Source organism: Xyrauchen texanus, chromosome 18 (genome assembly GCF_025860055.1).
Source record: "Xyrauchen texanus isolate HMW12.3.18 chromosome 18, RBS_HiC_50CHRs, whole genome shotgun sequence".
NCBI classification, from domain to species: domain Eukaryota; kingdom Metazoa; phylum Chordata; class Actinopteri; order Cypriniformes; family Catostomidae; genus Xyrauchen; species Xyrauchen texanus.
The window spans coordinates 9,900,028-9,925,178 of NC_068293.1; the positions used below are offsets into that span (position 1 = coordinate 9,900,028).

Sequence of the window (25,151 nt, forward strand, 5' to 3'; positions counted from 1 at the left end):
TATGATCAGTTATGGGGGAAAAAAAGATACTGTGTGTCCCAAGCAATATGTGTGATTTTGAAGTGTGCCTGGAAATATGCTAAGAGGAATTAAAAATAAACCTCTCTGGATATTTCAGCTTCCCCGTCTGTTGCTCACTTTGACGTTGTGTCGTATGACGCATGTTGCATATGACAGATCATCGTCTAGGTTACGGATGTAACCTCGGTTCCCTGATGGAGGGAACGAGAAGTTGTGTCGAAGAAGCGACACTAAGGGTCCCTCTTGAGAGCCTTTCGCCTCTCTGATCTATGAGAAAAGGCCAATGAGAAATTGGCAGACAGAATTTGCATGTCCCGCCCCCGGACATACGGGTATAAAGGGAGGGAAATGCATCTGTTTCATTCAGAAATTTTCTTCGGAGCCGACTGGTTGTGTATGCAGCGAGCTGCGAGTCACACTCCCATCTCTGAATATTATTGCTGTTGGATCTACGGCGCATTTCAGCGGCTTTCTCCATTCTCTGCACGGCAGTGCAGCTTTGCCCCTGGGCGCTTCGACAGCGCAGTAAAAGAGTTTATTTCACTAAAAGAGTTATTTTCTCAAAAAGAGCATATACACAGCTGGCGCTGAACGTCCATTTTAGGGCGCATCTTTATAAAGATGCCCTTCCTCCCCGGTGTAGTTCCTGGATGCGGTAGAGTGCTCTCCGCTCTTGACGGCCACAGACGCTGTCTTGTGTGTCTGGACAGCTATCACACCGAGGCAGCGTTTGTGGATGGCTCATGTTCTCACAGAGAGAACATGACCATGGCAACGTTGCAGTCGCGGCATTCCGTCCTCAGAAGGAACGCCACTCCAGCCGCCCCCCGCATCGCTCCTTCTTCCCGTGGGATTGAGGATGACCCGGCTGGCGATGGAGGCGATTTGGGGATGGCAGCGGGCTCGGTTTCACCGGGTACATCCCCGCGAACCTCCTGCCCCTGACACGCTCGTTGACTTCCGTCTGGGCTCGAGGTAACAGCGGCTCGCCTCACAGCCAGCCTGCCTATCCTCTTGAGCCCCCCGAGCCAGATGAGCTCGCCGTTGCATCAGAGAGGTGCATGCCCCTGTCTTACGAACCCCTTCGAGGACCCAGAAGGCTCCCAAGTGTTCCTGAGACGGATGACCCAGGGACCAAGACGTTTGCTCGGGAGCTGGTAAGCAGACTGTGGGGGAAGGGCTGGGAGGAGAACCTTGAGTTATGCTTATTTAATTTGCCGCATCCCCTTCGGGCTACGGTACCCAAATTCTCTATAAAAGAGCAATTCCCTTTGTCTCTGGATCACCTGGCCCGCAAATGCCATTTTCACAGCACTCTGCTGCCACACCTCAACAGTACTGGCACATTGGAAGTAGACATCTCGCCTCCAGCCCCACGACTCTTGTCCCACGGCCGGCCAGCCGGATGAGTTTAGAGGACGTCTCCGCGGGACCTCCTCCTCAGTCACTAACCCGCCCCCCGCCGGGTGTGCAGAGCAAGGTAATTCTTCACTCAGCTCCAGAGCCTCGGGACGCGTTTTTGTCTCCCCACGCCGCATTACCTACTCCACCCCGCTGCGAGGCCCTGCCGGGTACGTCAAAAATAATTATCCCATTAGTGCCCCTAGCATGGAGCTTTGCGTATGGCTCTCGCTTCCCAATCCATAATGCTGGCGGCCAGGACCATACGACTCGATTATGCAATTCAGTTTGCCAGCCCCCCCCCCTTCAGGGGCATCGACTTTACCGCAGTACACGGCAAAGATGCCAAAACCCTGCTGGTGGAAATCGCAACTCTCTTACTCAAAGGCGCGATAGAGCCTGACCCTCCAGCCGAGATGAAGAAGGGTTTCTACAACCCCTACTTTATCGTACCCAAGAAAGGCGGCGGCTTATGCCCGATCTTGGACTTGCAAGTTGTAGCGAATCAGCTCTATGAAATATTAATAATCAATCATAACTTGTTATAATCGATTATGAATATTTGGATCAGTTAATCGGGTTAACTTGATGTAGCTACATTAACATTACAACCAAATACTCGCTTCATCCCGTGAACACTCAATATTGGTTATTAATTAATTAATTAATAGAAAGGTACATTTCCGGGGCATGGGAAATGTCTTTCTTGCTAAGTATTAAGAGCAAGTAGTCAAAATCTATGATTAGTGACTTTAGATATGAGCTTGAGACACAGACAACTTTACATGTGACATGAACAAGACTTTATTAACTAGACTAAACATTTAAACTACTCTAACATACAGATACATACATGCATACAGTTTACCAAGGGAAAGAGGGCTGAAGCAGAATACAGGAAGGCAAGAAGTTATAGCATTGTTTGAAGTTCAGCAGATCAACAGCCTGAGCAAACCATCATATTAGTTCTGACACGCCCTTTTTAGAAAGGGGTAAGGATACTTAATGTATCAAATAATGAGACTAAGTTTGATACTTGCATGTCCCATTTGAATTAAACTGTCCTGATGCAATTTGTTGAGGCTCCACTTGATCTTTGATGATGTTGTCTTGATGAGAGAGAACCAGTGAGAGTCAGAGGATCTTGGTGAATGGAAAGACAAGGCCGTAGCCTGGCGCATGCTTGGGAGTGCTTGGGGCCTTCTAGTTCAGCATCATTCAGCAAGAGAGTGAGAGAGCACAAGGCTCAGAGGGCAAGAGAGGCAGGAAGCAAGAGGAGCATAAGAGAGCGAAGAGACGAGAGGACTAAGAGATAAGAGCGAAGGTCCGTTGTTGGTGCAATTTATGCCCTTAGAAAACGTGTCCCACCTCTCATTGGCTCGACCAATAAGAAGAGTGGAAGTTTCAGGCGGGAATTTGGTTTATGGCCCTTTGTTCTGAGAGGGGTGGTAGCCGATGAAGAAACTAGAAAATCTTCTTGTAATACTAATATGTTGTTGTTATCGACATATCATGTACACAGTCATTTCAATCTTCAAAATACCAAGTTATAGAGACCAAATATGCCACACATATGATTTCGGTTAACCATGGTATGCAAAGTCTGAAACATTAACCCATTAGAGTTTGTAAGAAAACATAGATCAACAACACTTAGGAAAATCCTGAGATGGAACATTAGATACATGTTAATATTTTTATCACATGGATATATATAGGATATACAGGATTAAAAAGGGTTCATTTCTCCTTCTCAGTAAGTGAGAGTTGGCCATCTCTGCACATTTCTTTGGAGGTCGTAAAATTCTCCTTCCATTGGGACAGGAGAATGATTCCTTTGTCAAGGCTCATTTGCATGTTTATGACCGGGTTTATGACAGTAAGAGATTTTGGGCTGAATGACTCAAAAGATAGTAAAACATAGCGTAATATCATTCTACAGAGATCTTATATTCGAATTCAGCTCGGACAAATCATAAGGTTTAATTTGATACCAAGAAACGTGTATTTGGTACACTCAAGAAGGAATATACACTCTTCGGCTATTAAATATCAAGCCTCAGAGCTTTCTACACAAATGAAAACAATTCTACTAGTTTTGATCTAACATCAGACACACAAAACATATGGGGATTAAAACATATTTCACTAGAAAATACATTTCTAAGTTTAAAACTGAAAACACACACATTCTCTGTTGCCAACTTTTCACGTGCCCTTTTCTCACGTGGTGAAGCACAGAGTCTCACATGTGCGGGGGTTTTTAGAAAGCACCACGAGGATCCTCTGTCAATGGTTCCTTGTCTCTTTGTCAATACATTTATTGTGCTTGTGGAGACTGGTTGGCGCTATTTCAGTAATTAGGGGAGTTTTAAAAGTGGGGTTTCTTATTCATGAATCTGCAGATGCCACTGATCCTCCGCCATACCTTACAAAGTTTTCAACCGGGCCTTGCACAAACTCCCGTTCAAAATGCTCATGCAAAGACACATTCTAACTTGTGTCCGGCATCTAGATTGGTTCGCAGCAGTAGACCTGAAGGACGCGTACATCCACGTCTCAATATTGCCTCGACATCGACCCTTTCAACGGTTCGTGTTCGCATCCAGAGGCTCCTGGGGCATAAAGGTGTACGCGGTCGCGCCGCTGGGGTTGATGCATATGAGACCACTTCAGCACTGGCTCCAGACTCGAGTCCCGAGATGAGCATGTGTGTTCATCACCCCCGCCTGCCGCCAAACTTTCAAACCCTGGACAGACCTCTGCTTTCTACAGACAGGAGTCCCCTTGCAGCAGGTGTCCCGACGCGTCCTGGTCAGCACAGACGCCTCCAAATTGGGTTGGGGTGCCGTGTGCAACAGGTATGCAGCCGCGGGTCATTGGAGGGGGGCCCCGCTGCGCTGGCACATCAACTACCTAGAGTTGTTGGCTGTACTTTTTGCCCTGCAGAGGTTTCTCCCACTAATGCAGGGCAAACACGTCTTGATCCGATCAGACAGCACCACCACGGTAGCGTACATAAATCGCCAAGGCAGCGTATCATGACAACGATTGCCCAGTGGAGAGTGGAGGCTTCAACCCCAGTCAGTCCAGCTGATTTGGGAACGGTTCTGCAAGGCCCAGGTAGACCTGTTTGCCTCACGAAAGACCTCCCACTCACTGCTCTGGTACACAGATGGCCCACAGGGTTGCGAAAGTATGCATTTCCCCCAGTGAGCTTGCTTGCACAGGTGCTGTGGAAGGTCAGGGAGGACGGGTAACAAGTCATTCTAGTGGCTCCCTATTGGCCCACTCGGACTTGGTTTTCAGAACTCGTACTCCTCACGACAGCCCCTCCCTGGAAAATTCCCCTGAGGAAGGACCTTCTTTCTCATTCCGCATTTTTTCTGGACGGGATGTGGAAGATCTAGCTGATCTAACCCCTGCTGTTGTAGACACGATCAACCAAGCCAGAGCTCCCTCTACCAGGCAACTTTACGCCCTGAAGTAGTGCTTGTTCACAAATTGGTGTTCTTCCCGGGCTGAAGACCCACATGGGTGCGCAGTTAGGTCAGTGCTTTCATTCCTGCAGGAGAGGTTGGAGGGGAGGCTGGCCCCCGAGACCGGGCTACGTGCCCAAGGTTCCTACCACTCCTTTCAGGGACCAGGTAGTGAACCTGAAAGCGCTGCCCCGGGAGGAGGTAGGCACAGCCCCTTAGTTGCTGTGTTCGGTACATGCTTTGCTTATCTACTACACGCGGAGCTTTAGACGTTCTGAGCAGCTCTTTGTCTGCATTGGTGGACAGCGTAAAGGAAAGTGGACACCATTACGTTGGCCTATCACACCCAAGCCTTGCCCCCCCCATATTTGCGTGTCCGAGCACACTCAACAAGAAGTGTTGCGTCCTCATGGGCACTGGCCAGGGGCACCTCCTTAGCAGACATATGCAGAGCAGCGGGTTGGGCAACACCCAATACCTTTGCAAGATTTTACAACCTCAGGGTTGAGTTGGTTTCATCCCGTGTTTTCTCAGGTCTGAGCTGGTAGAACTCGGTACATGCTGACAAACTGACCGGGTGGACCGCTTGCACCTAGCGCACTTTCCCTCCGTTGAGGTAAAACCGTGTACTTTTACCCCAGGAGATCCCACGAACTCGGCTCCCTTGATGACTCCTCCCTAGCCCTCTGGTCCGCGAATTCAACAGAGGAATTCGCCGACCAAGACCAATGCGGGTACTCAATTTACCCTGTACTGGAATAGGTGCCCCACAGGACGGGCCCCCATGTGGACTTTTCCCCCTGTGTGTATTTTCTGCGGTACGGTCCCCTTGCGAGCAGACCCGCGTCTCCCTTGGGCAGTCCTCACGGACCCCCGGTCGCCGTGTTTGTAGCAACTCCTCCCTCCCAATGAGGCAGGATCTACCACCGCGCCATTTCACCACTCTTTACCTACCCCAGTCTGGGCAGGTGTGGTCTCCGCATGGTCTTTCCCCCCTGAAAGAACAGGAAAACTGGGAAAGATCGCCTTCCCCGATGCGTATGATAGTGTTAAGATGGCCCCAGCCGCTTTAACTCTATGCAAGAAACATAGAGAGAGAAAAGGCGTGGCTGGCGCAGCCTGCTCCCATGCTTGACACGTAGCCTTGTTCCCCTGTTGGGGGTAAAGAACCAGAAGGCTTTGACGATTTTATGGGGTGTTGGGGAAGGGTTCGTGCAGCCTGGCACAGCCGGTCTCTTTGGCACCTAAAATACCTGCCTGTTCTAGTGTCAGCAGTACACAGCTCAGTGCATTCCATGATTTAAATTGGACCCCTAGTTTTGCTTCTTCGACACAATGTCGTAGTGAGTAACTGACAGACGGTCAATGTCTAGATTACAGATGTAACCTCCGTTCCCTGATGGAGGGAACGAGACGTTGTGTCCTCCTGGCCACGTTGCTGAACCTAGCCACTGTTGTGGCCAAACCTCATTGTCGGCTCCTCAGAAAAATCATGAATGAAACAGACGCATTTCCCTCCCTTTATACACGTATGTCCGGGGGCGGGACATGCAAATTCTGTCTGCCAATTTCTCATTGGCCTTTTCTCATAGATAAGAGATGCGAAAGGCTCCCAAGAGAGACCCCTAGTGTCGCTTTTTCGACACAACTTCTCGTTCCCTCCATCAGGGAACGGAGGTTACATCCGTAACCTAGACGATAATCTGTCATATGCAACATAAACAAGACAAATCTTTTCAAAACATTCCTTTGAAGCTAGCATTGTTTTGTTGTTTGTTTGAGGTATCCAGAGCATATGTTGTAAAAAGTGGTAACCTGTAATTGTTACATTTCTAATTGACTTAATGTTTAAAATATATTTGTTTGTCTTTTTGGTGTAACATGATGTATTCAGGTTGATTCAGTGATGTTAAATAATATTTTTGACTTGAATGAAACCAGTTAATATCATTTAGATGTTACCACAGGAAGCCACAATTTTAGGTTGACAAAAGAAAAATGTGTACAGTGTTTCATTGATGTAACCTAATGTATTCAGGTTGATTTGGTGAATTTAATATTTTTTTGACTAATAAAATTGGGTATATAATTTTTTGCAAAACGTTTTTTCCTAATACAATACATGATCTAGAGGCATATAGCTGGAAGCATACATGTTCTACATGTGTGTGTGAAAGAGACAGAAAGAAAGAGGATACCAAATGAAAAAGGCCTCCAAATCCTCATGTGAGTTTGTGGGTAGTGTCTCTTTCAGCTGTGGCATATTACCAGAGGCTTTACGAAAGAAGCTCAGGATAATAGCTTTAATATTCATTTGTAGAAGATTTCTGAAATCACCCAAGAACAAAAATAAATAAATAAATAAATAAATAAAACCCATATGCAATTCAAATGACTTGTGCCATCCTAACTTCTCATAAATAATCATGATCTGAAATATTGGCTCATGCATTTTAATCTGAGACTAATTTGCATCAATCCATGTCTTCTCTGGTGTGATAGTAAATATAATGGGTTTCAAACCAAGGAAACTTTCTATGTCTGGAAGCCTGATATAAGTGCCGGCAAAGCACGAAAGGTGAATTGGCAGTTTATGGAGAACGAATGTTGTCAAGCAATCCACTCACTGTGTCCACAGTTTGTTAAGAATAAAATATAAACATATCTGATTAAAAGAGACAATAGCTGGCACATAAATACTTGTAAATACTTGTCACATAGAAAACATCCTCTAACATATCTCTTAAACTATCAGTAGACTACACAACACAGCCATGTCTCATTCATTTACAGATTTGTTTATTTATAACAAATACTTACAATGCATTAAGTCCAACGGAAAGTGCATATTCCATTGCAACATTCGTTTTTCTTTAATCATACTCCCATACGGTGCATACAACTTCAAGCCAATGCATTACTTAATACACATTCTGGTCTTGCTGTATATGATTCATCAGTACACGATATAAAAAAATATTCTAAAAAGTCTTTGTAATCTTCAATCAAAATATAATGAATTTCTCCTTCTATTTTCTTTTATCTGTCATCACAAATACCTCTTATTTTTAAATCTCTCCCTTCTAACCACCTTGGTATGTTGTACCCACTTTTCACAATTTAAATAATTTGATGGCTAAAATTAAGCCTGCCCAATATATATATATATATATATATATATATATATATATATATATATATATATATATATATTTATTTATTAAAAAGTATTTTTTTAAATATCTTTTATACCCAGAGAAGCATCAGGTTACAGTAGTAAAATGGATTGCGAACTGCTGTCTGTTGACTAACAGAGAAAAACTGTGAACTGTTGATTGTGAAATATGGTAAAAGTTCTATTTCACCTCTGTCATCACGCCACAGTATGGGTCTGCTTCACTGAGGTTAAGCTGTCAGGAGACGTATAGCAAATTAATCAACCTCTTCAAATACAAGAGCAAGCTGGCTGGCACTTATTTTGCCTCCTGAAGAACAAGTTGTTTGGAACTGCAAATCGTTGCAGAGCAGTTGACAATCAGCTGCGGAAAGCTTATCATGCCTCTGCTTTGTCAGCAAGGCTTACATTCACCAACCCTCTCCTGCTAGTGTATCTAAAATGTTTGCTGTAGGATTTGTCCTCCACTGTTTCCACTGAAGAGATTGCGGAGTCTCTACAGATAGTAGAGTAGGCTCTGGGGCAGTCCATGTCCTGTAAGGTTCAGGCACGTAGGTATGGCTATCCCAATCCAATTCAACAGACCAAGACTGCATAGCAGTCCTTGTGGCTCCAGTGGTTCCAGGTGAGGTTTTTGGGCCATCATCGGAAGCAGCAATGGAGCACTCAAACAGGATAAGGGAGCTGAAAAGCTCTGTGGGTCAGGCGCCAACTGTCCACGGGCCGAAGTTTGTCAGGTCAGTCCCACCCAGGGCTGTGTAGTACCACTGCCCATGGCTCATCAATGGGCTCAAGCCAAGGGGGCCAGCATTCCTTTAGTAGGAGATGGCAGGCAGATCCACCCAACACATGAATTTTAGAAGGCAGGAACCATCACTGACAGTTGTCAACCTCCGGCCTCACACTTCACTCATCTTCTTCATTAGCGGCAGTGTACCAAGTGTCTGTGGGTGCTCAGCACTCTGGAGATTGGATACAAGCTCCAATTCATAACCAAGCCACCCCGTTTTCAAGGAATTGCTCCTTCTGTCCAAAGGAAAGAGACATAATTCCAGTGCTTTTAGGAAAGGGAGCAGTACCTTTCCTACCCTTTCCTACCCTAAGTTTTATTCAACCTATTTCCTGTTTTCAAAGAAGTATGGGGGTCTTAAATCTCAAGAGGTTCAATCATCATCTAAAGCGACTGCCATATTTTATAATTTGCCCAAAAAAAACACTTCACCCCTCTTTGCGAGGACTGTCTCACTACAGTGGATCTCCACAATGCTTACTTCCACATCCCAATCCAAAAGAGTCACGGGAAGTACCTCTGCTTTTATTTTCAAGGCAAGCATACAAGTACAAAGTGCTCCCTTTTGGTCTGTCTCTAGCTCCACGCACCTTCACAAAGTACATAGATGCAGTGCTCATTCCAATGCAACACCAGGGTATTCATATTGCCAATTAGCTCAATGATTGGTTAATTTGTTCCCCCACAGAATAGCAGGCAAAGGGCAACACAATGGTCATATTGGCCCACCTACATAAACTGGGACTGACACTGAATAGGGAGAAGGGATGTCTCACTCCCACGATTGTGGTGATACATCTCGGCTTGATATTAATTGAGATCCATATGAGGATGGCCAGCGTCTGATTCCACAGGACCTGGATTGTCTCCCAATGGCACAGTGGTGGCTATCGAACCCAGTTCTGAAGGAGGGGATCATTCTGGGCCCAGTGTGATCGAGGGTAACCATAGCAACGGATGCCTCAATGACGGGCTGGGGAGATGTCTGTCAAGGCAATCCAGTGCGAGCAGGGATGGGAAGTAATGGAATACATGTAACGGGATTACAAATTTAAAATACAAAATATAAGTAACTGTATTCCACTATAGTTACAATTTAAATAATTTGTAATTAGAATAGTTATCATTCAAAAGGTATTTTGATTACTGAAGAGATTATTTTGCATTTTATTGTCATTTGTTTCATTTAATATTTAGTCCTTTCAGATGGAACAATTTATACATATAAATGATGCAATCCAAAGTGCATTTGTACAGCGGTGAAACACTTTCTTATGATGTGTTACATTCATACGAGCAGACAAAGAAGTTTGAAGTACATTTGGAGCAGAAGAAATAAAAATAAACCTTGTGTAAATTGTCAGCATTATGCTAAGCTAAAATGCTATTTCTAGCAATTTTACATGCACATGTTACAAATTAATTTTGGATCATAATTACTTTTTTCTAATAAGACCTTTGATATTAGGGCAAAAATCATATTCACTATCATATTTTTTTAAATATATGTAAAAATATCTAAAAATAATTAAAACAAGATACATTTTATTTAACTTGTTTTAGAAACAATGCAGCATAAGCTATTTCGTTTTTTCAGAGAATGTATTTTTAACATGTGTATTTTGTCTTAATGTACTGGCAGATTTTTTATAGTCATAGTCAAAACAAGTGAAAAACTCTACCAGTTCTGAAGAAGTAATCCAAAGTATTTAGAATATGTTACTGACCTTAAGTAATCTAACGGAATACATTACAAATAACATTTTACAGCATGTATTCTGTAATCTGTAGTGGAATACATTTCAAAAGTAACCCTCCCAAACCTGAGTATGAGGTAAGTGGAAAGCCTCTTGGGTGAAAGCACACATAAATCTCCTGGATCTAGAGGCAGCGTTTTGGGCATTGACCCATTTCCTTCCACAGTTTCAGGAGAAACAAGTGATTATATGTACAGACAGTACCACGGTGGTCTCATATCAATCACCAACTTTACACAGAAAGGCTTGAGAGCTTCTACTTAGGGCACATGCTCAGGGGGTGTCACTGAGATCCCATGCCAGGGGAATAGCGGCTTCACCTAGGCATTGTTTAGGCCAACTGGGCTCGCTTCGGGGAAGCCCAGGTGGAGCTTTTTGCCTCACAGTAAACCACACATTGTCCCCTGTGGTATTTAGTGGTGGAGCCCAGAGGAACCTTAGGGTTGGACACTCTGGCGAACGATGGCCTCAAGTTATTTCTCCTTTCCCACTTCTTTCAGTGGTCCAGGCCAAGGATTTTGCAAGCAAGGTTTCTGTTGGTTGCACCAGACTGGCCCTTTCAACCATGGATGCCAGATCTGGTTAATTTGCTGGTGGCATCACCGTGGTGTCTTCCAGTCAGGCAAGATATGCTGTCACAGGTCCGAGGCCAACTCTGGCGCTCGAATCCATGGCAGTACAGGCTGCATGTTTGGCCCATGGACGGGAGCCATTCAGAGGTCTTGGACAACGAGTACTAACAAACTTACGGGTGGCTAGAGCTCTTTCTATGAATCTTTCTATAATGCACCGTTGGGGAAGTTTTTTCAGTGGTATCTGTCCAGGAGGATGGACCCAGACTCTTGTGATATTGAGTCAATTTTGTCTTTGCTCCACTCCCTGTTGGAGAGTGGTCTGGCAGAGCCAACCTTGAGGGGATTTGTAGCAGCCATATCGGATTGACATGCATGTTTTAATGGCTCTTCAGTTGGTTCCCAGCCTCTCATCAGACGCTTTCTAAAAGGGGCCCGTAGATTGCGCCCATCACAAGCTCAAATGATCCCCTCATGGGATTTGTGCTTTGTCTTGGATGCTCTGACAGAGCCCCCTTTGAATTCTTGGATAATTTAGAGATAGATCTTCTCTCATTTAAGACAGCTTTTCTTCTTGCTATTACCTCAGCGAGAAGAGTGAGTGAGTTACATGCCCTCTCTGTGCAACCGGCATGCTTAAGATTAGGAGAAGAGGGCTCAGCTGTTTCTCATCTTCCAATCCCGGCATTCCAGCCAAAGGAACTACCCTCCTCATATGTATCCAGGCCCTTGGTGCTAGATTCTTTTCATCCACCTCCTCATGACTCTGCTGAAGTAGCTAGATTGCATCTAAACTGCCCAGTCAGAGCACTGAGGAGGTACATTGCTTGCACACAACCTATAAGGAAAACAGATACACTTTTTGTCTGCTCTGGTGAATCAGTGCGAGGCTAGGCTGTTTCCAAACAGCGACTGGCAAATTGGATGTTCAGGCTGAAAGATTTAGCCTACCGTAATGTGGGGGTGCCTCCTCCCATGGGGATGGTAGCCCACTCTAGTAGAGGGATGGCTGCCTCTTGGGCACTATTTAGGTGTGCTTCACTAGAGTGTACAGCAACTGGTTGGTCTTACTCTTTGATGTTCGACAGGTACCATCGCATGGACATCGCAAACACAGTGGCATCTATCGTCTTGCAGGCAGTGGGGCGCACATATACAGTCCTTACCTTGTTTTGTTATTTGCTTCAAGTTGTCCGACATCTGGTAGTTTATTTGTGCAATTAAAATGGAAACTAATAAAATGGTATGTTTCTCAGAGAATTGTGATTTTGGTTTTATTGACCCACAATTTTCCCCCTCCTGACCTTATCTGGTACATGGTTGAACCATACTGTGGCGTGTTGCCCGAGGTGAAATATAACGGAGGGTTACACAGGTAACCCAGGTTCTATGAATAAGGTGACCATGCCACAAAGTGTTGTCACTTAGGTTAAGAGAAAATGACGGCCGGCTCCCATCTGTATTTGTAGAGGTTGATTGCATGCAGGGGCATGATTAATTTGCTATCCATCTCCAGAAAGCTTAACCTCAGCGAGGCTGACCCATACTATGGCGTGTTGACCTTGTTCATAGAACCTGGGTTACCTGTGTAAAGACCCATTCACACCAAGACTGATAATAATAACTGGAATGATAACTACATTAGCTTCCACACCAATGGACGATAATGTTCTGCTTATTCAATGTGCATGCTGCAGTTACTGCATTATGTACATTCATGTTGTTCAGTGACATTAGCGCTGGATACCTGAGGTAATGTTTGGTACCAACTTGCATTAGCTTTTCATTATCTTATCTCCATTAATACTAAAGAAAAATGCAGAAGAAACATTGAAGGTTCTTGAGCAGGAGTTTCCATTTCGTTTGCGTATGTTATAATAAGTGGCAATTCGGTGCTGGAGTTCGTTATATTGAATGTTATGATGAGTGCATGTGGCTCGAGCCCTTTAAAGTTGGATGGATTTTGATTTGTTGTCAATGTTTTTATCATTCCTCAGCTGAAAGAAAATAGCTCTGAAAGTCATCCCAATAGTTATCATTAAAATATCCATTCTTGGTGTGAAGGGGTCTTAACCCTCTGTTATTGTTTTTTTCTGACTATACTGCTCTTTTCAATGGGTTATCTGAATTTGAGGGGAGAAGCCTATGTTATAAAAGGGTATTAAGTGAGAGATTAACTCTTTGGGAGAGAAATAAGTGAGATTAATTTTGGTGTCTTTTAAAAAGGATGCTATTTTTTTCCAGAATAATTGTAGCCTCAGAGAACAAATGCATTTTTTGTTAATATTTTTAGGGAAACAAAATTGAGAATTTTCTTCTAAATCTGTTGTTTTGTTTTGTTTCTTTTGTTTGGATCAGGGCCATACAAATCAATCCCTAATTTTGGTGTAATCTCCTGACCAGTGTCTTTTTTTGTGACATACTTAACTCATTAGAGACTGGAATTTGAAAAATCATCAGACCTGTGATATTGACTGACTACAGACTACTGGCTGTATAAGGATGATCAGTGGTCAATCAGAAGAGAGTGTTACAGCTCTCGGACAAACCTCACTACTGAGCTTTAGTCAGATGAAAGTTTTAAGACTAAGTGCTCTCAGGGCTTCTGGTAAAAGAGCGGTGTGTGTGCCACCATCACTCCAGGGCTTGAGCTTTTCAGACACATAACAATCCAGTATCTCAGCAGAAGAATAAAGCTCAACTAACTGTGCCGTGCTTTAATGTAAAATCCAATGTGTAGTATTGCTTCTGAAGGCTTGGGTGGTTGGAGCCTGTGCAGCTTGCCAGAGGGGAAATATAGGCACACCGGTTTAATATTAGCTTTATATTGCCCCAGCTGTAAAAGGAAGAGCACAGAGAGCTGTGGGTGGAACAGCAGTATTAGTAAATTGAAGGGAGGGTCAGAGCTTTACCTGATACCAGCTGCTGCCCGGTTAGGCTCATCGGCACAATCCCCAGGTTGTTCATGGCCGTGGCCCAGGCGCCTGGATCAGCTACCGGCACATTGATGTGGCTCTGTTCGGTTCCCAAACTGCCGATACCATCTGCTGCTGCAGACAAAACACAAAGAACACACTCCATCAAACCCTCATGCAAAATCACTAGTGTCTCTGACAAAAGGAAAGACAACATTGAAAAGGGTCTTTTGAGATAAAAGAGATTGATGTATTATGAAAATGAAAATACAGTAACTTGAAGAACTAAAAAAATTATCCCCAGTCAAAAAAGAGAATTTATAAAACCTGAGCTGCAAAAATGTGTTGTTCTGATCTTCTGCAACTTTCTGACGTCTCAGAGATAAATGCATCAACACATGACCACACACATTTACATGTCAATATTTACATTTCCATCCAAGTTACTGTACATGTTTAATTTATCCAAAAAGTCAGAATATCGCAATATCAATTTGTGAATGTAGCAGCGTTTCCATATCATGTGTTTAAGATAAATAAATTGTCACTTCTGTGGAAAGTGGTGCAATATAGAAATGAAAATGGAAGTTGAAGCCACTGTGGCTCATTCTAAACAATTTATTAAATGTAATAAAATAAATATCTCAAGTGAGTGTATATTGTAAGTTTTTATTTGCAAATTTGGAGATTTTAGTCAGATCTTGGAATTTCCTTTATGCATTTATGTGCAATATTGTAAAATATGCATAAAACTATGTGGATGGAAACCTAGTCAATGACATCTACGGAGCTTAGTCAGAATGAACACAAGGCTGTGAAAGAGAGACATGCAGTCTTTTCGGGTTACATAGTTTCAATGGGTTACATGGTTGTTGTAGTTTTTTATTTATTTATTTTTATTTTCCAGGTTTATTATCCTCTCGAATGTTTTGTTGGCTGTACAACCCATTAATCAGACTACGTCTATCCCTCACAGCCTTATTTCCATTTGCTTGAAATGAAATATGGTTTCTACCCTGATGAATGATTAGAAACAGTCAAAAGGACAACTATTAGACACAACGTAGATGCTAGCAGTCCCAAACACCAGAAGAACTAAGGCTATCGATAATATGTGGGAAAGTTTGTGTTACGACTCGTATATGTATAATATTGATTTGTTGTTGTGTTGTGCTCTCTCTCTCTCTCTCTCTCTTTCTCTCTCTCTCTCCCCTTTTCCTCCTATAATGCTCACAGACACTCGCCATTGGATCATCGAAACATCAATCATTACACGTCACCTACCTCCACCAATCCACTGTAACTCCGCCTGTTTAAAAACCCATCCACAACTCAATGCTGACAGTCTGTTGTTGGTTCTGCTTTGTATCTCACCATTATTAGATATCTGCTCTTGTCAAAACTGTAACTCTAGCTGTGTACCAGTGTACTGACCTGATATTCCCACATTTAGTTACTCGTGCTATAATAGTTCATTCATTGTTCCTTAATTGTGACATTTGTGTGTGTTAGAACGGGGACAAGAAGACAGGTATGTAAGTCACGTGACAGGTTTTTTTTCAGAGCCAGCATGCATGGTGTGATTGGTCTGCTAAACAGAGAGTGTATTGGTCATAATTAGAACAGGTTAGTTACCACTAGCCATGGTGTTTGTTTGTCTGGGTGCCTCTGCTGTCAACAGAGTTCTCACTCTTCCAAGACAGCTTGCCGAGGAGAATACGGCTCTCAGGAGCTCATCACAGCATTCAGTAAAACCTGCAGCACAAAAATGACAAAAACATATGAGCGCTGAGAGAGAACATTTAAACACTGCAGGAACACTTCTCCAAAGAGGCAAGGAGGACATTTGAATGACAGAAAAAAATCGACAGTACAAAACAATTAATTAAAAGAAAATGGTCTGAAAAGAAAGTGACTATTCTGCCCAACAAACTAAAACACAGTAACTACACGGCAACACTGGAACTGAGAAAAATTGTTTTAAAGTTTTTTGAATGTAAAGTAAAAAGTGGATTATAAAATTGGCTCACTCCGTTTTGTCTGGATCTTGAGCATAGTTGAGCCAAATATTTATTTTACATGACATATCATTGTCGAAAAGAATATATATATATATATATATATATATATATATATATATATATATATATATATATATATATATAATTTAATTTTGTAATATTTGTTTAATTTTTTTTTTGACAATGGTGAATTATCAGTATCCCATTTGTGTACACACATATTTACATGCTATTTCTTACTCAAGGTGGCGCTGATGTTACAGTTGATTACAATTGACATTGCTATTTGTTGAAGAAACAACATGGAAGCAAACTATAGCAAGTGTAACACATGAACAGTATGATATCTATTGTCATTTGAGTACTACTGAAATTATGTGTTGTTGTGCATCTATTTACACTCATAAAATGCCTGAGAATATACATATGTGTAGCGTCTGTGCTATGTGTAGCTGAATATGTGTTGCAGTGTGGAAGTAATGAATCCTGGTCTCTATATTTGTTGCATGATCTCTTTGATGTATGAAAAAATAAAACTTCAAAATATATCAGAATAAATTATATTCTGTTATTTTCTACTTTCTTTCAAATTTGACACTATCTGGGCATTTTTTAAATATATTTGTTATATAAGTGCTGGGTCACTGAAGACCAGAGGCATCTGGACCCATGCATTTGAGGGTTAAAGAAATGCTAAAACACATTAACTTGAAAGATTTTGATGTGACTTGGTTTAAATAAATAGTATATTAATATACACTTACTATACAAAATTATATTTGCTTGTTAATGTATGGTCAATTTTACATTTACATTTATGCATTTGGCAGACGCTTTTATCCAAAGCGACTTACAGCGCAATTATTACAGGGACAATCCCCCCGGAGCAACCTGGAGTTAAGTGTCTTGCTCAAGGACACAATGATGGTGGCTGTGGGGTTCGAACCAGAGACCTTCTGATTAACAGCCCTGTGCTTTAGCCACTACGCCACCACCACTCCATTTTGATCCAAAACACACTGAATCCACTGAAACACTCTCACCACGGCCTTACATTTATCAGAACTATATAATGCAGCTAAGGCAGATCTGTTCCCAATGGTCCAGCCAAATGCACAAATTTATCAAGATATCTAGACATATCTAGATTATAAATAGTAATGATAATCACTAGAGGAGAAATGTCACACAATCTATCATTATCGGTTGGTAATGTGTGAGCTCTAACTGTCATCCAGTAGTTTTATCCAAGGGTCTAGTAGTATTATCTGATGCATGAAAAGCCTTTCAAACATGCAGATCCTTAAAGCCACTTTGAGACATTCTGTCAGTACATGTGCTTTAAATGACTTCCAGCTGAGCTATCAGTCTTCTGTCAAACTGACACATGTCCTCCTGTGGACCTGTGATGTCCAGTGTGTGTGTGTGTGTGTGTGTGTGTGTGTGTGTGTGAGAGAGAGATAAATGGGGGACAGGAAGAGATTAATGTGTATCAAAATTGTCACCAAAAGTGAGCTAAACCTCCCTTTGGGGACATTTGGGGAAGTTCTCAATTGAAATATTGATCCATACATTAAGTAAATGGTTTTAATTAAAAAGTAAACACTTTATTAAATGTGAATACAAATAGTGTAATAATCCAGAATAAAGCAAATTCTTTAAATGTAAAAGGTTTCCCTTTAGAATGTGGGCTAGGATTAGTCTAGAGCAGAGGTGCATAAACTAGGGCCTGCGGGCCAAAGTTGGCCCGTGATGAACTTTGATTTGGCCTGCCTTGCCATAGATGATAAATATTATATATATATATATATATATATATATATATATATATATATATATATATATATATATATATGCAGCTCTTCGTTTTTAATTAATAGCTAAAAATATACTATAGCTTATTTGAGAAATAGAGAATATAAGTGATTACATTTTTTCAAATGTATATGCATACTTCAATGACCTTTAAATAAGTGCTGACTGAAAGTTCGCTCCATTGGCCATCCCTGGTGCCACCCCAAAATCTTCACTATGATTGGTCAGCTCCAAAGTCTGAGGTGGGCATTCAATACCTCCAGACAGAACCTAGTTGGTTTAAAACGGAGTGGGCAGTGTCAAGAAATGAGAGGTAATTAAGTGGACTCACGGAACAGTGCGTACAGTCAGCCAAAATGAAATATGGCTAGAACACGGACTATATGTGAACACGATCACTGAAGCGCACCCGTGAAGCGGGCCTTGTAAATTCAGGTGATAGAGCATTTCAATAAACAACAGTTCCATTCACTGTAAACACCACACAAAATTACGAAAATCATTAAAAGTGAACAGACCAGTACTCTCAAAAATCCCTTTTCTGCCCTGCCAGCTAGAGATAAACGGTAATGCATTAAACTCATCTTATTATTCTGACTAAACCACATTTTGTGGTGTTCATAACATCTGTGTGCATCATACCGTAATTCATTTGTCAAATGCAAGGATATTTCATATACTTGCAACTATCTACATAAAAACAGATCACTGAAAGTTTTTTAATAACCTTAAAATGCCATATTTCAGTAGGTTCTTAATCATAATCATATTGTGGAGTCAACTAAATTAATAGCTTTTATTTCCTTTCATAATTTAATGCATTCAGCCTCTTTTCCAGAAAATGTTTTTGTTATACTGGTTGAAAGTCTCTTCACATCCTGATAGCAGTCAATAATTTAAGTGGTCTAAATGTATATATGTATATATATATATATATATATATATATATATATATATATATATATATATCTTCTGTGGAAGGAACAGGACTAAAAAAATTATTGACCAATCATTGCATTCGGTCCGAATGAAATGATAGGATGTCCTTTCTGTCTGTCAATCTATGTTTGCATACCGCCATGCAACTTGTTCACACAGACAATCACACATCATCAGCACGGGTTCCTTGACGCTGTGCAGAGCGAGCGTGAGAATTACGTTTGTTATTATTGTAATGTCTAACCTGTGAATGAGACATGAGGTAATCTGAAACCGTTGTGATCAATTCTGCCAACAGGTCTCTCCTCCAGGTGCTTAGATAATGTGTAGCCTGGGTCTATGCTAAGAAATATCTTTAATATCTTCTTTGTCACAAAACAAAACAATATCCTACTTGATAGTATTACGTCATGCCATTGTATCTTCATCTCTCCAAAACTGCACAGAACAACCATGTGTTCAATGTGAGGCGATTTGCTGTTCTTAAAGAGACAGTAACCATGTTAAGAGATGCTTACATTTAGTCGTTTAGCCATTTTATCCAAAAGTGACTCACAAATGAGAGACACAACATCCATAAAAATTATATTGAAATCTATTTTGTGTATTGTGCAAGTACAGGACACTTGATGATTTAAATTTTAGACTTCATTAATTACAAAATACTGTAAACACCAACAGATTTTCAACGTAAACCATAGATGGATTTCAGCTGTTCAGCACTTTATTTCTTCTCACATAATGACATAATTTCAATGCAAATCAAAGTTTCAAGTCCATGCATTTATTAACCTGGCAAGTAGCCATGTGATAAGCCACATAATGTATAGACAGCCAATTGTTATAGCAAAATAAACCCTGACAGGTTGATCAGGAATATCACACATGGTCTACTTTTATGATATATTTCGGCACTTTTTTTAGCTTTAAAGTGAGGCGATATCAACTGCACTGTATTGACAAGATGGAGGGGAATTTTCATTAAAGCATCTCCTTTTCGAGTTCCGCAGAAGAAAGAATGGGTATGGAACAATATAAGGATGAGGAAATATGACATAATTTAATTTTTTTGTGAATTATTCCTTTAAAAGTAGCTTTCTTAACACTATTTAGACAGAAGATGCTTTGAAAGATGGTATTTAAAGGCTACGGCAACTGTGCTCAAGCTTTTACCACAATTTTACTTAGAATTAACATCCAGAAAGCAACAAAGTTTGGCCTTGAGCCTAGAACAAATAGTTTAGAATCGGCTCTCATATCTGAAGCTTGTAGTGAATACAGCAACTCAATTTGAATGAAATGCCAAACAAAGCTCTGTCTGCATACTGAAGAAATTCTCCATCTGCTCATCCTAAACAGAGGCAGAGGAGCGCAAAAGACCACTCAGAGTACGACTAGATCTCTTTCAGCCAACTGACAAAGGAGAACAGGCAGTGCTTGCACGCTAAAGCACGCTGGCGACACGCGAATCAAAAATGCTGCTGCCACATCCAAGAGGAAGCATATGTTCTTAAACTAAGCAACAACAGTAGTGTTTGAGAAAATACACAGATGTTTATGCTGGAGAACTGGGCAGACAAACAAGCAGTGCTCTTGATTGTGCTTTCTAAAGCCTCTTTCTCTCCCACACTGTTCCTCAGAAGCATGCACACCTTTGCATTATCCTAATCCCATTAGTGAGATGAAAAAACTGCAGAATCCCTGGGTATGTTTTACAGAAATGCAATTCCTTCAGGAGTAGCTGGTGCATTGGTTAAGATCCAGTGAAGCACAGCACTGATGATTTCTTTCTAATATTTTTAGTGCTGCTGGGGATGAATGGTCATTAATATGAGGGCCAGTGGCATACAATTCCATATTAAATCTTTTGCACCAAAGATATCCTCATTGGTGCTAAACCAATAAATTCTCCATGAAAGGTGTTTTAATTTGGTGCAATGTGTTTGGATCTTTCGATTAAGTGGACTTTAAAGGTGCAATTAGTAATTTTTTGTTTATGTTTCAGTCACTTTTAAGGGACGTTCACACTGACGGAGGTTTGCCCCTTTCCTAATAGGAGATCCTTCTCCTATTAGATTATAGTCGATTTATGGAGCCAAGATGGAGAAGTTCATGTTACTGGGAGCGATTTCACTCAAAGTTGTCTCAGCCCACATGCAGGAATATACACTCACCTAAAGGATTATTAGGAACACCATACTAATACTGTGTTTGACCCCCTTTCGCCTTCAGAACTGCCTTAATTCTACGTGGCATTGATTCAACAAGGTGCTGAAAGCATTCTTTAGAAATGTTGGCCCATATTGATAGGATAGCATCTTGCAGTTGATGGAGATTTGTGGGACGCCCACAGGACTGCCGCATATTGGATGTTTTTCCCTTTTCACACCATTCTTTGTAAACCCTAGAAATGGTTGTCCGTGAAAATCCCAGTAACTGAGCAGATTGTGAAATACTCAGACCGGCCCGTCTGGCACCAACAACCATGCCACGCTCAAAATTGCTTAAATCACCTTTCTTTCCCATTCTGACATTCAGTTTGGAGTTCAGGAGATTGTCTTGACCAGGACACCCCTAAATGCGTTGAAGCAGCTGCCATGTGATTGGTTGATTAGATAATTGCATTAATGAGAAATTGAACAGGTGTTCCTAATAATCCTTTAGGTGAGTGTAATGAAAAAAGAATATACATATGTGAATGATACATAATGCACTGTTGCAGTTTCAACCTGGTCTCATATAATCACGTTACTATAGTATTCCAAAACAATGTCATGTTTATTCTGTTGGTTCCTGTTTTTCATGTCTCTTATATTGAAAAGTTCATATCATGTTTTGTTTCTGTTTTCTTGTCATGTGATCTTCCTGTTTACCTCCATGTTCATCTGTCTTGTTTTCATTGGTTCATTGTTTGATTACTTTGTTATCAGTTCTAGTTTCTTATTGGTTTTAGTTCATTGCCTTGTTATCTTGTTTAGATTTCTGTTTGTTCATTGGCTTATGTTTCCCCGTGTCCATGTATTTAGAACCTCATGTTTGCCATTGTCTCTTGTCTAGTATTGGTATATGTATATGTAGCCATGTTTAAGTCTATTCATGTTAAGTTCATGTGTTAAGTTAGGGTTTTCACTATTGTAAATAAACTGCACTTGGGTCCTTCAATTCACATCATCATTAACACACATGTGATACTAAGACCGTGACTGGGCTACGTGCCCAAGGTTCCTACCACGCCCTTCAGAGACCAGGTAGTGAACCTGAAAGCGCTGCCCCGGGAGGAGGCAGACCCAGCCCCTTCATTGCTGTGTCCGGTACGTAATTTTGGGTTAAACATGAAAAATAGAATGTAGATTTATTTTATAAACTATTTTATAAACTATTTTATAAGAATAACAAGTATTATTATTGTTGTCATTATGATTGTTATTATCCTACATCTAAGATAAAAGTACACATGTGTAAAATTTGTTTCTGCTCTCTCCGACACGCCATGTACATGGAATTTTCCGAATTCACTCACTCATTCATTTCACTCCTTGCCTGACATAGGGAACTCACAGGCATCCACTATTTAGAAAATAGTGAATGAGTGAACAAGTGAGCCATTTCTGACACAGCTAGTTTGTTTTTGTAAACTCAAACTACTGCCCCCAGTGGCCAAAGCTGGAAGTGTTCGCTGTCCTTTTCAGCATATCGTGGCGCTATTTTGTGGTCCGTTCTGCATAACTCATCTTATCCAATTTTCGTGAGAATGCTAATTCTAATCACAATTTTAAAAAAAAAAATTATTAAATTAAACTTTCATGGTTTATCAGTGGTCATTGTTGATTTAGTAAATGTTTTTTATTGAGAAAATTTTTTATTATGATTTTTATTATGTTTATATGCAGTACAGCCGCTCCCTTCACGGGCACCAACTCCCTAGGAGGGCACCAGAAAGACCACCAGCTGCCCTTACTCGCACGTTATATGTTATTCAAGGGCCCAAATGCAGATGCAGAACACAGACGATCGCTTCACGCTCATATCATGCGACTCACTGCAAAATGGGCTTGTGGAAGAAGGAGAGACTAAAATGTTTGGATTTGATGTGATTTTTTTACCACTTCATTATTTTAATTATATTTTTATTTTGTTTGAAATTTCATTTTAATTTAAAATATCTTTGATTAATTTTTTAATTTTTTGTATTTCAATAAATTAATTAATTGTTTCAAAATCAAAATTGACCAATAGAAGTAAAGTGCGTTTCTATTTAATCACTGTTAATACTAGCCATGATTTGTTTTTCAGTAGATGATTTACATTCTCTTCAATTTAACGAAGCATACATTAAAATTCTGACGAGAACCACATTTTCGATGCATATAAAAGGAGTGTGTCACTGTCATAGAAATAAACCTGACATTCACCAAGAACGTAGTCAATGCACAAAAGAACATCATTTTCTGTTCTTCTAATTTATTGAACTTGAATTGTACTTAGTCCAGCCCATTTGTGCATTGCACAGGCAATTTTGCCAAACCCACTTACGCCAAGACTTAGAGCATGATTACACAAAAAAATCTTCATGGCCGTGCCCATTGACTTTGCTCTTATGACTTAAAGCATTGCGCTGTGCTTAATGCTAGCGCTCTTAATATCGAGCATTAAATATGGAGGCACAACAACACATTGGATCTCTTGACTTCATGTAAATTAATAAATAATTTAGCCACAAAGAACAAACTATATAGGATGAATACAGCAAAAATATAAAGGAATACAAAAGCTCAGACACTACAGCAAAAAAGAAAAAAAATCTTGCAAGATATTTCTCTCATTTTGTACAGCACATTTGTAGCTAAGCAGGCAAGGAAAAACGAGCAGTCATCGACAGTGAGGACAAATGGGGCAGTGCTGAAATTGCTGTAGAGACATATCCTCTTTTATTTTCCTGTATGTAAAAATGAAAAAGCATGCTGTGACTGGCAGTCGATGCCATGCCACTGGCAGAGAAGAAGCCAAGAGCCATGCCTGATCCTCCCTGACTGGCCATTTCATCTCACTGCCCTACAACTTCCACGTAATTGGCATTCACTATGAAGCATCGCCATGTCTTTCAGCTGCCCTCTATCCACTCTGTCGCACCAAGGCAAGATCTATATCTATATGTCAAAGCAGAACAGAGATACATTTCTGGCTCATTTCTCTTTGTTCTATCTCTGGGCAGTGCTGGGCATGTCGCTCACTGCGAGTTAAGTACAGTGGCTCTGTTTGGAATTGAATACTATGTTACTACATGCTCAATACTAGTGGTCTACCAGTATGTTTTTTTAGAGACTTATAGATCCTATATCTATAGAGCACAGTGTGCAATGCCAAAATATTGAATACAATTGAATGATTGCAAATAAGATAGAACTGCTAAATGTTAACACTTATTTTACACAATACAATATTTATACAATATTTAATATTTATCCAAGTTACAGTTATTGACTGATAATCAATTTGAAAGTGTAAAATATGGGCCGATTAATCAGCCTGGCTAATATATTGGTCTATCACTAGTGAATACCTAGAAGTGCATACTATTAAGTTAAACAGTAAAAGCTAAATTCTACGATAATAAGTTGTATGGTAATGTGTTATTCCGAGCATCAGCATATGTTTATGTCGTAAGCCCCCTGCATGAGGACAAAGTCATCAGTTTAGCCATTAAAGAATGCAAAACTAATTAGTGTGTCTGTAGCAGCCATCGGAAGTGTTCCAGAGGAATCGGAAAGCCTGTGGACAGCCGGCCTGCTACTGTCAGAACAGAACCTTCTCAACTATTAATGAAGACAAATGTGAGCGATTGTGTTTGCAGACACCTGACACAAAGAAGCATGCAACGGAAGTCAACTCCTCATGTCTGCTTGCACCCCTCCTCCACCATTTCAGTGATGATCCCTCTCTTCTTCCATATTTTTCCTTTTCCAGCAGATGAGCTGAATACTCTTTTTATTTCTCTGAACCCGCTTAATACAAGTGTGTGTGTTGCGGATTCACTAACGATGAATTGTTCCCGCCTGTTGTTTATGTGCACGTGGTGTCTCTTTTTTTAGCAAATAATTCACTAAAGGAATTATGCAAACATTGATTTTTTTTTTGTTGAAATTTCAATGTTGATTCAATGAAGTCAAGTAAAGTGGTTTTTATTGTCGTTTCAACCATATACAGTTAGTACAGTACACAGCGAAACGAGACAACGTTCCTCCAGGACCATGGTGCTACATTAAAAA

General features: G+C 40.9%; 1 protein-coding gene across 2 annotated transcripts in view; it reads right to left on the reverse strand.

Moving 5' to 3' along the window:
• The window catches only part of LOC127659108 (ecto-NOX disulfide-thiol exchanger 1-like), a 159,084-nt gene that overhangs the window by 60,600 nt on the left and 73,333 nt on the right, over positions 1–25,151 (reverse strand). Inside the window, exons 2-3 of one of the 2 annotated variants that reach the window (XM_052148761.1) lie at positions 15,746–15,865; positions 14,108–14,242 (exon numbers count right to left, since the gene is read on the reverse strand). In XM_052148761.1, the coding sequence (XP_052004721.1) occupies positions 14,108–14,242; positions 15,746–15,755 (145 nt within the window). In that variant the 5' untranslated portion in view covers positions 15,756–15,865. Of the gene's footprint in view, positions 1–14,107; positions 14,246–15,745; positions 15,866–25,151 lie in introns of both variants that reach the window. The other variant, XM_052148760.1, reaches the window with a different exon arrangement.